The sequence below is a fragment of the Zerene cesonia genome, chromosome 19, assembly GCF_012273895.1.
Source record: "Zerene cesonia ecotype Mississippi chromosome 19, Zerene_cesonia_1.1, whole genome shotgun sequence".
Classification (NCBI taxonomy): Eukaryota; Metazoa; Arthropoda; class Insecta; order Lepidoptera; family Pieridae; genus Zerene; species Zerene cesonia.
This window is the reverse complement of record NC_052120.1, coordinates 9979124-9995234: the sequence shown is the minus strand read 5'-3', so window position 1 is coordinate 9995234 and position 16111 is coordinate 9979124. Positions and strand designations below refer to the sequence as shown.

The window sequence follows — 16111 nt, the reverse complement described above, 5'->3', positions numbered from 1 at the left end:
ATAATAAATATTACCACAATTTACCTATCCTTACCTATCTACTGGCTGCTTGACTTGGTTGGCACTGACTTTCAATAAATAAGTGGGTAGCGCTTATTATATAAATTTATTTTCGCTTTTGAGTGTTTTCTTGCGGGTTGCTATTTCTTTTAAATAATTGAAATGTTAGAGCGGGCAAGCGAGCTGATGGTTTTTATGCTAATATATATATGTTTTTTCCTTAACTCTGAAGGGAAACGAATATAAAACGAAACCAAAGAATAATATATGTATATGTATTATCGTCTTTATATTATTTTTGGAATTACATTTTAGTGTTTTAGATTTTTCAAAATAAAAAGTACCAACTATACTTTTAAATAAACTAAAAACTACGCGTGTAGGTTTTAGGGAATTGTTATTAATGGTTTTAATATCTTAATGTTTTCTTTATTAGCTGCGCCCCGTGGCTTCACCCGCGTAAGTCCGTATCCCGTAGGAATATCGGGATAAAAAGTTGCCTTTATGTTATTCCAGTTGTCCAGCTGTCTACGTACCAAATTTCATTGCAATCGCTTCAGTAGTTTTTGCGTGAAAGAGTAACAAACGCAGAAACACATCTTTATAAACTTTCGCATTTATAATATTAGTAGGAAGCAGGATTGCTAAAGTGGCTACTGGAATCATACCCATCACGTTTTCGGACGTCGGCGGCGACGATAACTTCTTTGTAAAAACTTTGTACTATATAATTAGTATGGATAAAGAGTTCCTTCTTTCACCGTTGAATATGGGCATGATCCCTGAGCGCTTTACGCTATATATGTACCACGAACGAAGCCGGGGCGGACCACTTGTGCAATAAATAAACGACTATTAAAGTGCATCGTGTATTATTTAAGTATATTTATGTGCTGTTTCAATATATCAATCTACATAAAAGACAAAAATCAATTTCTGTTTGCTAGTCTCGTAAAACTCAACAGTCTGATTATAACTTCGTTTGGTGCATTTCTAATAATCGAGGGAAGGTTTAAAAGGTTACAATAAAGAAAACATTCGGCGGCTTTATGAAGTACGCTGTTAGGTAGGTTCTTAATTATATTAAATTTAGAAATTATACACTTCTTAACCGATTTTAAACGCGACTTATTCATAAATTTCGTATTCATATGTCTCCCCGTGACGACACTCGCTGTAAAGCATTCGAAACGTCGGGTTATAATATAATGAATAAGTCGCGTTTAAAATTCGTTAAAAAGTCGTTTATTTCTAAACGTATAATACCCGTCAAAACCAACACAAGAAAATACTATATTAAATCTATTTTTATTCGAAAGACCGATTGGAGAGTCTCGTTCCATACGGAGAATTTATAATAATTAGTATCGATTGCTTCTTATAATCCTCGAGCCTTGTCTAACGAGTTGTTGGAATGTAGCAAATGTTTCATAACATTTGTCCACTTCTTATTTTGTTCGACTGATCATTTTTATCTATAGTATTTATCCTTCTACTGATATAATAAACGCGAAAATTTGTATGGATGAATGTTTGTTAATCTTTCACGGAAAAACAGCTTTCGTATAAGTATGAAATTTAGTAAAGAGATATGGGGTTCCAGATATAGTCCTACTAATCCTACTATATATATATATATTTCTATTATATTTCTAGTACTCTGTCCTACTATCCTACTAATATCCTACTTCCTATTAATCCTACTATCCTACTAATATTACTAATGCGAAAGTTTGTAAGGATGTGTGTGTGCTTGTTGCTCTTTCACGCAAAGACTACTGAACCGATTGCAATGAAATTTGGTACGTATACAGCTGGATAACTGGAATAAGATATAAGCTTTTTATCCCGATATTCCTACGGGATACGGACTTACGCGGGTGAAACAGCGGGGCGTAGCTAGTTTCATATATAGTGTTAAAATAAGAACTGTGATGAAATTTAGGTTATGTTTTATAATAAGTTTTTACCATCGATTTTAAGAAAGCGTTCTTTAGAGCGAAACACTATTAAAATATCAGCGTGTGATGCTAGTATCAGACTTAATATGGAGATGGAATAAAAGAAAATTTATGGCCACAATTTACACAATAACGAATAAATTATACAGTAAGGCTTAAGTTCGTTGCTATAAATGATGGGAACAAGGGATAATTGATAGCTATATGCTGGAACAAGTTACCAGTATGATCATTTGTAAATGTTAATATTGTTTTATTGCATTCTTTTATCATTTACGATGTGTTAAAGGGTAAGAAAGTAAAGTTCTGTATTACTATGTATATGATGCAGTTATATGTTATTATATATATATATATATATATATATATATATATATATATATATATGTATTTTTTTAAATTGTACTGATTGGAGAGGATAAACAGAAACAAACTCAATTCAATAAAATAATTTGAAACAGTTTGTTTATTCAAATATAAAAACAAATTTAATTTTTAGTTTTATAGCATTGAAATGCTTTATATAAATGAGAAATTTTGAAAGAGTATAAAACATTTGATCACGAGGCGGGATTCGAACCCGCGTTTTATGCCAAACCGCATCTTCGATACTACAGTATTGGTCGTTAGTAGGTAATAAGTAGTTGATGAAGCATTGGTGCGTGATGAAACTACGAACAACTATGTAAAATTGTAAACGATCCTTGTACTTGATTTGCGTTTCTGTTCTATTATTCCACGAATAATTTATCTTCATACATTCAGAGTTGTTAATCACAATTACAGGTTGATTTCAAGTGATTTTAATACGATGATTATTAAGGTTCCTTTGTTGCATATTATTTTGTGCAGTCGAGCACGCTTCGACACGAATTGCGCTATCTCACATCGGGTTCCCGCCAACGGAAGATTGGCATAAGTTGGTGCAAGTTATTTAATGTAAATTTTATCAAAAACTTCAAGATATAAGACTTTTTTGTTTTCTATGCATCATCATTTCTGTGATAAGGCGTGTCGAGATATTGGAAGTGTTTTGTACATATTAAAACTTGTTTAATATTATTAAAGGTTTGTGTTAAGATGCTTACTTGCACAGTATAATTGGGTATTGCTTCGAAAAATTACAAGCAAATGAAATCTTTCCGTTTGAAGTATAACAAACTGATAACAGAAAAAACTGACTTTGCCGTATAAATTTTGGATTATTTAGAAATGTGCAACCACATGACATTACATAAAGCATTGAAATGCTTTATAAATTCTTTATTGTGTTACAGGTTATAAGGAAGTTATTACATATTAACATAATACATAAATAATAATCTAGATTACAATCTATCTCTGTACCAAATTTCATAAACTTCTTTTGTTGCATATTATTGTGGGAGTCGAGCACACTTCGGCACGAATTGGGCCAGCTCGCACCGGGGAAGTACCACACCCCCACAGAAAAACGGCGTAAAATAGTGGCATGCCACTGTGTTTCGTACGGTGAGTGGGGGAGCCGGAAGCCCATTTCCTTTTCCTCACCCGTCCCAGTCCATTCCTTCTTTCCAGTCGTTAATCCTTTCCTTTTCCTTTACCCCTTAAAAGCGGGCAACACCTTCGCAGAGGCACTACCTCTGCGAATATACATGGGCGGTGGTGATCGCTTACCATTAGGACAACCACCAGCCCAGTTGCCCGCTATGACATAAAAAAAAACTGTTTTCGCATGAAAGAGTAACAAACATACATACATCTATCTATTTATACTTACAACCTGTCGCGCTTATTAATATAAATATATCAAGAAATACTAAAAAACTGAATGATAACTTGTATTTATGAATTAAACTGAAATAACGTATGAATGAATGAGTCATATACCGCGTATGGTGGAGATGAACGTGAAATGAAATCCTATTAATATTATAAATGCGAAAGTTTGTAAGTATGGATGTATGGATGTTTGTTACTCTTTCACGTAAAAACTACTGAACCAATTGCAATGAAATTTGGTACGTAGACAGCTGGATAACTGGAATAATATATAGGCAACTTTTTATTCCGATATTCCTACGGGATACGGACTTACGCGGGTGAAACCGCGGGGCACAGCTAGTGTAAAATAAAGTATATATACGTCGAAGCAAAAATACAAGCATTATTTTTGCACTTTGTACGTGCTGGTTCGTACATTAACGTAAGGGTCACCCCGGGGTTTTATCCGCATAGGTTCCAATTCCGTGGTATTTTAGAAATTAAAACGTTTCTTTCTAAACGTTCTTTCCATGTCCTTTCTCGCTTTTCAAACTACCTTTGTATCAAATTTCATTCAAACCGCTTAATCAGTTTTGGCGTAAAAGCGTCACATACAAAAATTGCATTCATATTTATAGAAGAAATGAATTACCCACTAAGAAACAAGAGAGCATCGAACAACTCGTTTTTACCTTCCATAAATGGTGTAACAACATCGTTTTTTTAGTGACGGGTCTCGTTATTTAAATAACTAGTTAATGCATATGATCAATCATTGAGTAGCAATAGATAAGCAAAGATACTGTCTAGTTACTTGTCCTCGACTAATCCGGGGAGGATAATGTTTTCGACTATGTATCTATACGTATAAAAACACCTAACATAATTTATGTACATTAAATATTTTGCAAACAGAGTAATTGCTGAAGTTTTTTTATTAAAATAAGTTACATTATTAGCTTTGTTAAAGTCGGCAAAGCTACTGTAGGGCCAACTGACGATAAGCCCCATAACAATCAGAGCCCTTGCGAATCATCAATGCATAATTGAATTTAAATGATAAGAGTTAGAAAGGATTGAATGTCCCTCACATTTAGGAATAGACTGGAAAAGGTAAGGAAAAGGTAAGGAAAAGGTAAGGAAAAGAACGTGGGCATTCGGTTACTCATCGCACGAAATACTACAGAACTTGAAGCCAAACTTCTGTGTAACCTTACCGAGCTGACCCAAGTCGTGCCGAAGCGTGCTCGACTCCCACATTAGAAAGTCGTATTGCACTAGTATATGTATATATATTTAAATTTATAATGTGTCCAATTGCAAATTATAATTGAGCAATTAGGATCATTCAAAAAATATTGGCATTTATTTTACTTTCAGGCCAGCTTTTTCTTAATGTGTATTTTATTTCTCCTTTTTCGTGGTTTTTCGTGGAATAAAATGACGCATTTCGCAAGGATATTTAAGATTTAGTCCTGTCTGAACCAGTTCATTTAACCGATGTTTGTCATTAACCATATGTTAATGACCGCGCTATCTGTATGTTTGTTTTTAATTTTACTCGATATTGTAAACAAATGTTTGCTGAAATGTTTATATATTGATGTATGTTTACGCAGTTTGTAGTGTCTTAGCTGATAAAATCTGGATACCAATTTTTAGCGTTCTTATGGGAATCCTACTAAAATTATTAATGTGTTTATTGCTCTCTCACACAAAACTACTGAACCGTTTGCAATGAAATTTGGTACGTAGACAGCTGGACAACTGGAATAACATATAGACAACTTTTTATCCCGATATTCCTACGGGATACGGACTTACGCGGGTGAAACCGCGGGGCGCAGCTAGTTAGTAATATTGGTATATATAATGTTGATATTCTAAAGCATATTCTAAACCGGGTGCTTTAATCTTACACACATCATCTTACACATTTACATATACACTTTACATCTTTAACATATAATTTTATAAAATAACATAAAAGAAAATCAATAATGACATGTATACCTTTTTTCGTATCTCCCGAAACACATAGGGCCCCATCTGCTGGACTGATATGGTGACATTCTTGCCAGAGAGGATGTCATCCACATTGGTTATGTTAAACAGAAAACATTCAAGATACATCGGTATCGGAATGTCACGCCAGATGTAAAAGGAGGTGGAACCGTTCGCCAGGATCATCATCTGGAATGGATTAAAGTTAATAAGTTTGTATGTGTGGAATGTTTGAAAATATCATTTAATGTGGGAGTCGAGCACTTCGGCACAAATTGGGCCAGTTCGTACGGGGGAAAGTACCACAACCCCACAGAAAACCGGCGTGTAGTAGCATGCTGTTTCATGCGGTGAGTGGGGAGCCGGAGGCCCGTTTCCTTTTCCTCTCCCATCCCCCTTATCCCTTGCCCCTCAAAAGTGGGTCGCACACTTACGATCAGGCGAAAAACCAGCTCAGGAGCCCTATTATGGAGTAAAAATCATTATAATTGCTCATAAAAAAAAACACCAGAAAGTTTGACTGACAATTTCCCAAAACTAAATTAAACTTTTTGCTAGATGTATAAGTAGTTATAGACACAGTTTTAACGTTTCTTAGCTGATGTGGAAAGACCTAAACGATTTAATGGTCAATATTAACATCGGTTACAATTGACCTGATACCTGGAATTGAATTGATTGGATTGAAGGTAGAGAGGTATGTTTCAATTTAGTTTTTATCAACTGCCTTCAAAAAGACTACTTAATTCGACTGAATTTTTTTGTTTGAACTTTTGATTTTTTGTTTACATAAAAGAATGAGTTATGAAAAAGATAGTGACGTCTCGGCTAGTGAGCGTCGAACTTTAGCCCGAAATATGCACTTTGATCTTAAATATCTGAGGCAATTAAGTATGAAACTAGTATAACTTTAGAAAACTAAAAAAAAACATGCTTTAATGATGGAATCATCAGTCTCACTTGCTTCTTACATAGAGTAGTATAGTAGAGAAATTAATTAATCCTGTCGATCCCAATCAGGATATTAAATAAATTCGTGATTATATTGTCTTATCCTCGATTACTGTACACATTTTCAATTGAAATTAACAGTTTATAGTAAACTACTATAAACAAAATCGAGTCTAAAGGCCTCGGTTACATATAAACATACAACCTGATCGAAGTGGTTTTTAAAATCAAATGTTGTTTGGCATGTTTAGTAAATAACGTTTGTTAGACCCATGTTATTATAATATATTATTTAATAATACGAAAAAACATAAATTATAGAAGTGCAGAGAATTTTTTTTATAAATATAGTGATAAATCGTATATCCGATAATACGCATTTATCTGTTTTTGAAAACCAAACGTCCCTGAAGTGAAAATCCCGTCTTATCGTTATTATTTTATCGGTAATAAAAACCTAACTTCTAATATGAATTTATTATTCTTATTTGATTTAAATATTATAAATGAAAGACATACCGACAAAATTCTAATATAATAACATACCATACCAATACATATTAGTTAATTAAATATTATTCATAATATTTGCTGGGGTTGGAGTATATGGCTCAGTGGGCTGGTTTTGCCTTCTACATGACATCTTGGACATCACCAAAGACAAACGGAATTTTACACTTTTGTTCAAACCCACAATAATTATTAAAATCACAAAATTTTTTCACTTCACTTCACTTTATATAGCAAATTAGAATTTAAACTTATAATGGGACTGGAGCAGACACGTCCGGTCGGCACGAGTTCCAGTACTTGAATGCACGCCGCTACAACGGCCATGTCCAAGCGCATCTCGTCGTCATGCGCTTGCTTTCGTTAATATCAGAGCGGGTACTCCGACATATAATACTTTTTAAATGTACAATAACAATTAATTATAATTACGCAATAAAATGATAAACATAGGATATAAGACGACCTTATAGCTTATCAGCGGTCTCTTCCAGGCGACGCAAGGCACAGGACAAAAAATGGTAAAATAAATTAGAGGGTAGCTAAAACTGAAAGTAGAAGTAATAGAGATTAAATAAATTATTATTATTATGCAATGGAGAACCTTACGCTGCGTCGGTTAATCCGGTGTCAACTTATAATATTTATATTTAGAATGTTGTAAATATTTAAGGAACACTTGTAGAAGTTCCTCCAATTGATAACGAATATTTAATGTCATGTGGAAATTCACTTATTATCGTGTATTTCCTGAAATAGTATTTGGATATCGGATAGAATGATTATTAAATCATATATTAATAAGCATGTAAAGAAACCTTACATAAATATTTGTTTATTAGCTTGAAAAGAGATTTATATTTCTTTTATGAACAGACTTGATTGTTTAAATTATAACAATCTTATATGCTTGTTAAGTAGGTGGAAAGAATAGTGTTCACTTGTAAGATATTAACTTCTGAAAATTATTCTTATATACAGAACATTGGCGTTCCTGTGGGGGAGGTACAACTACAGATTCTAAAATGAGACCAAATAAAATTGCTTATCAGACACAAAAAAAGGATCACGCGAATCGATTGAAAAACCAACGAGTATTTAGAGGTTTGTGAATTTAAAGGTTTTATAGTTGATTATTTTTAGTAAGTTAGTTAGTTTTGAGTAAGTAAACATAACAAAAAATATGCTATCGAATTGAGAACCTCTTTAGTTTTTTTGAGAACGTTAATAAATTGAATGTTGTATATTCCGTTAAAAACGTTCGATCTACTCAAAACTTTTTGAAAAATTCAATTTAAATATGAACCGACCTATTCCTATTGTATCTCAAAGGAGCATTTAATCGGGATAAAAAGTTTCACCCAAGTCAGCTCATTCCTTGTCTGTGTACCAATTATTATTTATAATATTATAATATTTATTAAATATTTCATCAAATCCGGTTCAGTAGTTTTAGCGTGATTGACAGACAAACAGCCAATCAAACAAACTTTCATATTTATAATATTAGCATGATAATTATAAATAATGCAGTCACTTTAGCAATCAAGAAAATATAAAAAAGGCAGTTAAATGAACCATTAAAGTCTAATGTCCCATAAAAAGTAAAAATATTGATTTTATGGGTGTAACGGCGTAGTCGGATAGGGAGCCATTGCCTCGTATGGAAGCCGGAAATTTAATTAAAAAATGAGCATGTTTGATTACGCCAGTATTTAAATATTCATATTGAATGACTCTTAACGGATTTATTAATTACTAGCTTTTGCCCGCGGCTTCACACGCGTTAAATTCGGAGTAGTATAATACATGTTATTATAAATATATACCTTCCTCTTAAATCCCCATTAAAATCGAATGTATAGTTTAATAGATCTAAACATACATACATAGGAAGCGACTTTTTTTTTTTTACTGTGTAGTGATATTATTTATTCCGAAGTTTCGAATACTCTACTGCGAGCATGGTCACAAAGAAACTGATATATTACATGTCTTAATGATAAAACAAAAAAATACACATTTTTTATTCTTTTTGATCTACTTCTATCTATTTATCAGCAGTTGATGAGTGCCCGCGCCCACCCAGGTGAGCGCCCGACCGACTACGGCCCTTCCGACCCCCTCTATACTCGCGACAGCCCAAGCCGAGGATCGTATTTGCCGTCAAGCGTGTGGCTATTAGGGTGAACCTTCAGTTCACCCACGCGCCTGCACTAAGATGTAGAAGCCTTTCAGATAGACCGCGTTCTTAGCGCATTAGAGCGCTTACTTGCCGCCTTGCTATGACGAAGAACGCGGTCTATCTAACAAAGCTATTAACGCGTATACAACACGGCTTTGTGTCATAGTGCGGTGGCAGACGCTCTGACGCCCGCTATGTACAGGACGTCAGAGTGCTTTTATCCGCCGCGCCATAGCGGATCGCGTTCTATCTGAGGAATAGACTGGGAAGAGTACAAGGATACAGGCCTCAGACTAAAAAAAAAAGATGTATAGAGACGAACTCAATCTTTACCTTTTTATATATACAAAACCTACATTATACCGTTACACCAGCCATTAAGCATTATTGATTACCTGATCGCATGTTATAAATTATACGCATAACATGTTAAAGGGATATCCTAAGTATTATGGATATACGTCTTGCATACAAGGTCCTACGAGGTGTAAAAAGACAGCTAAATTTAAATGGCTTTCGTAGAGAACGGGTTCCGCATAAATGAAATAAATTCGTGGTCCTTTGTCTTCCCTATTTGGAAACTGTTGCTTCTATATAACTGTTTCATTTGTAAATAATTATTGTTCTGTTTTCGTTATTTATTATTTTTTCAAATAATAGATATAAAGTCCCGGGGATTTTCAGTACTTTCTTCTTTTGACATATCCAACCCTTTTTTTGGCAAGGACCAATTTCAAAAATTATTTCACCATTTTACAGCTGTAACTTCACTGGTAATGGGCTAGATATGTACAAGAGGCGAAGCCAGGGCGAACAGCTATTTATTAATACAAAGAAATACAATGCCATTCGTATATTATTATTTTTTTATCGTCATGAGACCCTATTTTGTCACTGAATTTACCCTTTAATGCATCGTCAATAAACAAGAAATGAAGAAGTTAATTTAATGCATTTTTATAACCTTGTGAGTGGAGCTGGTATAGCTCCATGTATGGAGTAGTGATGAAGTTACCGCAAGTCATTTCTTTATTTAGACGTTATGGCTTCATTACTATCTTTTCCCCTTGGCCTTGCTTGCGTTGTTTCCATGTTAGCCCGCATCTGTAGACCATTGCTTTACCCATAGATTCCTCCTTTCTAATCGGGGTCTCTTCTGAAAATCAGCGCAGTGATATATTTTTTCAAAAATGCGGCTTTGTTGTGACTCGGGCTTAAATCGAGAAGTCGGGGGTTCGAGACAGGCGAGCGTGTAGGAAATTGATTTTTAAATTTATCTCCATTCTTCATATTAGTTGGTACTGCACTAGCGGTCCACCCCGGCTTCACCCGTTGTATGTTTTTTCTCTCCATAAAAATCTTCCTTGTGCCTTATCAAAAACGTTACAGAATTGGTCGAGCCGTTACCAAGCTTGGCAGTAAATATGGCGATTCATTTTTCTTTATATAGACGATAGCCAAAAATAAGTGTTTCAATTTCTCTTTAAAAAAAATCATATTGAGGATTTGCGTTATATTAAATATATTATTAATTGTTACCAATAACTTATACTTTAATACTCCATGTACTTGTGTAATATTAATTAATCTTACTAATATTATAAACGCGAAAGTTTGTCAGTATGGATGGATGGATGTTTGTTACTCTTTCGCGTATAAATTACTGAATGGATATTTATGAAACGTTATAATAATATCCTATCCTACTAATATTATAAATGCGAAAGTTTGTAAGGATGTGTGTGCGTTTGTTGCTCTTTCACGCAAAAACTACTGAACCGATTGCAATGAAATTTGGTACGTACGAGCACCTAGTCTATAATAATTTATAGAAGAAAGATTTGTATTTATTATTTCTTAAATAGCGTTCTTCTACAACCCTGTCGTATGTAAAATTTAACACCATCCGTGTGTTTTGAACGAAATTGTTGCATCAATTTTGAAAATTCATAAATAATAGGATAGCTAGGATAGCTTCATACAAGTCGGCCGCCGCCGATAGCGATGTGCGCGTGAGTCGCCGGCGCCGTGTACGCACGCACTTCACGCACACATAGTCGATCGGGGCGGCCGGCGACTGCTCAGGATGTGCTTGATCTCGCCCATCCAAGTACAGGTTTTTTCTACGGAATTTTAAAAGGAACATACCAGCTACAAAATCATCTATTTATGAACGTTTATGAACCGGCAACAGAAATGCGATCCGCACATCAAGGAATCTATGATAATTAATAAATGACATGTATTTTTAAAACGTATTTAATTAACAGCTTATTGATGAATCGTTAAAACTTTAATTCTTATATTTCATATATCTAGACGCAAATAATTTTGAATTAAAAATAAAAGTGACAACCCTGAGTGTCAACGCAACAGGAGGCCTTAGCTAGCCTACTGTTCTGATTATACTACTAGGTGCAACCCGCGGCGTCACTCGCGTGGTACCCGGGTATAAAGTAGCCTATGTGCTAATCCAGACTATAATCTATATCTGCATTCTGTACCAAATTTTCATTTAGATACCATAAGTTGTTTTCCCGTGAAAGAGTAATAAACATCCATACACCTTTCCATCCATCCATATTTACAATCTTTCGTTTATACTATTAGTAGGATATCATAGGTTTTCAGGCGTAAGGATAGACAGTCGTTTTGCTTGTATGGTTCCCGTTTTCTTCTGAAGTCCTCCTTGGTGTCCATTCTCAATCTGAATGTTTCTTTTTACGAAATCTCATCTAAATTAGTTCAGTGATTTAGCCGCAAAAGACACAGTTACTTTAATATTGACAATTTAAATTTTAATACAATTAGTAGCTGTGGTAGAGATTGTTACAGTACAGATGAAGTAATAGATGCCTTAGATCAAAAACATAAATTTTCGCTTTAAAAAGAGCCTCTTATTAACATGTATATTTTATGACCCATGATGCGGAAAACAAAGCTTTTATTGTCTGATTGCTTCTCAGCATAAATTTAATGAAAAAAATATTCAAAATGAAATTTGAATATAAACTCGTTTTCGATTAATTAAAATCTCAAATCCACTGTTATCATATAAATGCAAAAAAATTCCTTATTTTAATTTCATTATTATTATAATACATACAAATTGGATTACATAAGATTTTCAAAATACGTGTTAATTATTTTAAACAATAATTTAAAATAACATAATAATGTTTTAATATTTTCTTTACTAATGTTACGACGAGACTTACTTGCATATTTTGTTTAATAGGGACCAAAACTGCTGGACCAATTTTAACCATTTTTTTCTAAGAGTAATAGCATTTTTGAAAACTGAAATATGTGAAAAGGAACAGGTTAAGCTATCCAAGATGTAAAAATCGTCTTAAAATTACGTCATCTGTTTTACTGGTAAAGATAAGATGAAATGAGGAACGAACTGCATCAGTAAAAAAGATCTACAAAAAAGCTCGCCAGGGTACGTAGCAGCTAAGCTATAAAAAGTGTTGTTATAATTTAATAATATTTAATATTTCCTCCACGTATTGAATGCATTTTTTCCTGTGACACCTTGAATACTTGCGAATTTAAAGTATTTTAAACCGACTTCGGGTTGGGTTCCCTGTAATTTTTGTGGTTGTTACCTCAGTAATTTTCACTGGGTGAATCGATTTTGATTATTATTTTTGTTACTTGAAAGCTGTCTTCTGTGTGCTACTCTTAAAACATAGTCCAGTTCTGGCAGTTAGAACGCGGTTTATATTTTTATTAAGTATTGTCAATTAAAACTTTTTCGCATAACAAAGCTCTATGGTTCTGTATCATAGATACTCTAGTATAGTATTATGTTATCTGTGACACGATACAATCTAGATAATCAAGAACTTATTGTCCTACTAATTCTATTAATATTATAAATGCGAAAGTTAGCTGCTAAGTTTTGATTTAAGACTGGATTGCCCTTATTATTAAATTCAAATATTTGAACTGTCAACGTTGACATGCGACGGCCCGCCGTGCCCGCCTCATCATCATTTTTAAATTAATCCAGTTGTTTCTGCGACTTGAGCGTTCAAACAAACACACCTCTTTAGCTTTAATCATTAATATAGATAACCCACGAAACGAGATTAAAAATGTAAACAATCAGACCATTTACCGAGTAACTCTGCGATAGTGAGCGATAATTATTTATCACTTTCTTTGTATGCAAAAAGATACTCACACTGACAGAGTACCTACGCATTATTGCAATTTCTGTCAAACTAGCTACGCTCCGCGGTTTCACCCGCGTAAGTCCGTATCCCGTAGGAATATCGGGATAAAAAGTTGCCTATATGTTATTCCAGTTGTCCAGCTGTCTACGTACCAAATTTCCTTGGTATCGGTTTTAGTAGTTTTTGCGTGAAAGAGCAACAAACATACACACATCCCTACAAACTTTCGCATTTATAATATTAGTAGGATTCATTTGTAGCTCGACTACTCCTGTCGTTGTGTTACGTGGTACAGTACAATCTAAGGAACTACTGGTCCGATTTGAAAAATTCTTTCAGTATTGATAGCCCATTTATTGAGGAAGGCTATATATGTACCACGATGATGTATGTACACGAAACTTCACAAGTTTATCCGTCAAATTCTAACAGGTCTTTTCATGTGATAGTTAGATCTGGATCACTTGATGGTAAGCGACGATTGCAGGCATCTCTGAAATCTGAGCAGATCCCCGATAGAACTCTTGTTTCCCACTTCAGCTAAGGCGTACAATTTATATAAAGAACCACCTTTCTGTTAAAATATTTGTATTCGAATATAGAAAAATAAATGATTTTTTTTTATTTGAATTAAATTAACTACCTTCCTGCCAAATTTCATCATATACGATGCGTGATTTTCGAGATTTCGCGACGAGTGAGTGACCTTTCGCTTAAATTATATTATGTTGATTCGGGTAATATGCTAAAAACTACATTTTTATTTCAATTTATTCATCTAATGCATTATGCAAAGTGTAGTTTTTATTGGGTGTGTAATTTTTTTATATTCTAATAGTGTTTACTTATTGACTAGTTATTGCCGCGGCTACGCCCGTGTGGTAAACAAGTTTTATGAAGGTAATGAAGGTGTTCGACGCAGTTTAACGTTGTTTTATCGTATTTTCAAGACTTTTTGTGGTGCTGTATGCTAGTGTACAAGTTAGACTGTGATTGTGATCTCTCCAACATCGGCCAAACAAAAAGAAGCATTGGTAGCCGACTGAAGGAACACATTGCGGATATCAAGCATAGGCGTCACAAGAAGTCTGCGGTATGTGAACACACTCTGGACAACAAACACTTCTTACAATATGACCCACCACAAATCCTCGCCAGAGAATATAAATTTCTTCCTAGAATTGTATATAAGGCTATTGAAATTTCAATAGAGGAGATGGTTCGTAATTTTCCAATTCCAATCCTCTTATCAAGAATATAAAACCATGCCAAACATACCAAAAGACAAGAAGACACTATCAGCCTATACTGCCAACATCCGGAAAAATACTCAACATACCAACTGCGGAGAAATAGATGGAGGTAGTTTACAACAACAATTTTTGTATAACCTTCAAGACATGTTGGATCTTAGTCTTCCCGTGACTTCACACTGTAAAGTGTTTGAAACATCAGGTTAAATAATATAATGAATAAATTGCGTTTAAAATCTGTTAAAATGTCTTCAATTTCTAGATAACATATATCTATCTACCCAGTTATATGTACCCAGATATAACAACAATAATCAAAATTTCCGTCTTTTTTCCTGACATTAGCGTGGAAAAGCCAAAAATTCAGAAGGACATACGTTTTTTTTATTTGGAGAGACGTATGGTCTGTGCAATTGGCCTCACGCCTCAGCAAATATTCATGGGCGGTAGTAGTGCCTACCATCGGGCCACCCACCAGTTCCATTGCCGATTATGATTTAAAATAATCGTACAGACGCACTTTTTCTTTGGTTTTATTATATGTCTTGAGTAACATAACAATATTTATTACACCGGTAGTGGTCATATAAAGCACATTGTATTTTTTGCACTGATTAGATAGAATAAATTACTAAATTATAAACCAATCTTATCAATTTCTTGATGCCAACTCGTCCGAAATTAAGCGAAGCCTGTATTATGGAAACTAGACAACTTATGAGCATATTTATGAAGTTGTCGCGTGCCTTGATGGGCGTCAAACAAACATAATCTTTATCGCTTCGGATTAAAGCAGTTTCTTCAAAAGTAGTATCAACTACTTCTAGTGAAATGATTTTTAATGTTGATTCGGTAATTATTAAGATTACCTCACACAAACAAAGCAATAAACAAAAGAACTAAAACTTCTTCATAATATGAATGTGGAGGAATCAGGTGTCATTTGTGGTACTTTCGTGGGGGGGGGTCCAAAAAAAAACCAGCAAGGCAATCTCTTTGCAGTCGAGTCAGTCTTCTCTCCCTAGGACGATGAGAATTGATTACTCTTGTATTTGCTATTATGTACGTATCTTCTGCGCTGTTGGGTGGCCTCAATGGAGAGTGGTCACAATGTCAAGTGGTCAGGATTCGGTTGAGAAGTCGCGGACGTATATTAATTAGCTCCCGTGATGCCTTCATGAAAGCGGCTCGTCGGAACACAGTAGAGTTTTAGTCGGTAAGAATCCGACATTATCCACGGCTCCTTTTCCCCGGGGGCCGTGGGTATTTATGTTAGATTTCCCACTAAAAAGGCTTCGGTTGAGAAGAATTAGTACAGAT

At 34.4% G+C, this 16111-nt stretch overlaps 1 protein-coding gene across 3 annotated transcripts in view; it reads right to left on the bottom strand.

Annotated features, from left to right (window-relative positions):
* LOC119834602 (protein croquemort-like) overlaps positions 1–16111 on the bottom strand; it is a 38839-nt gene that overhangs the window by 16448 nt on the left and 6280 nt on the right. For 2 of the 3 annotated variants that reach the window (XM_038359001.1, XM_038359003.1), the window contains exon 2: positions 5718–5897. The exons of the other annotated variant lie outside the window; for it this stretch is intronic. In XM_038359001.1, the coding sequence (XP_038214929.1) occupies positions 5718–5897 (180 nt within the window). The remainder of the gene's footprint in view (positions 1–5717; positions 5898–16111) is intronic. 3 annotated transcript variants of the gene reach the window in all.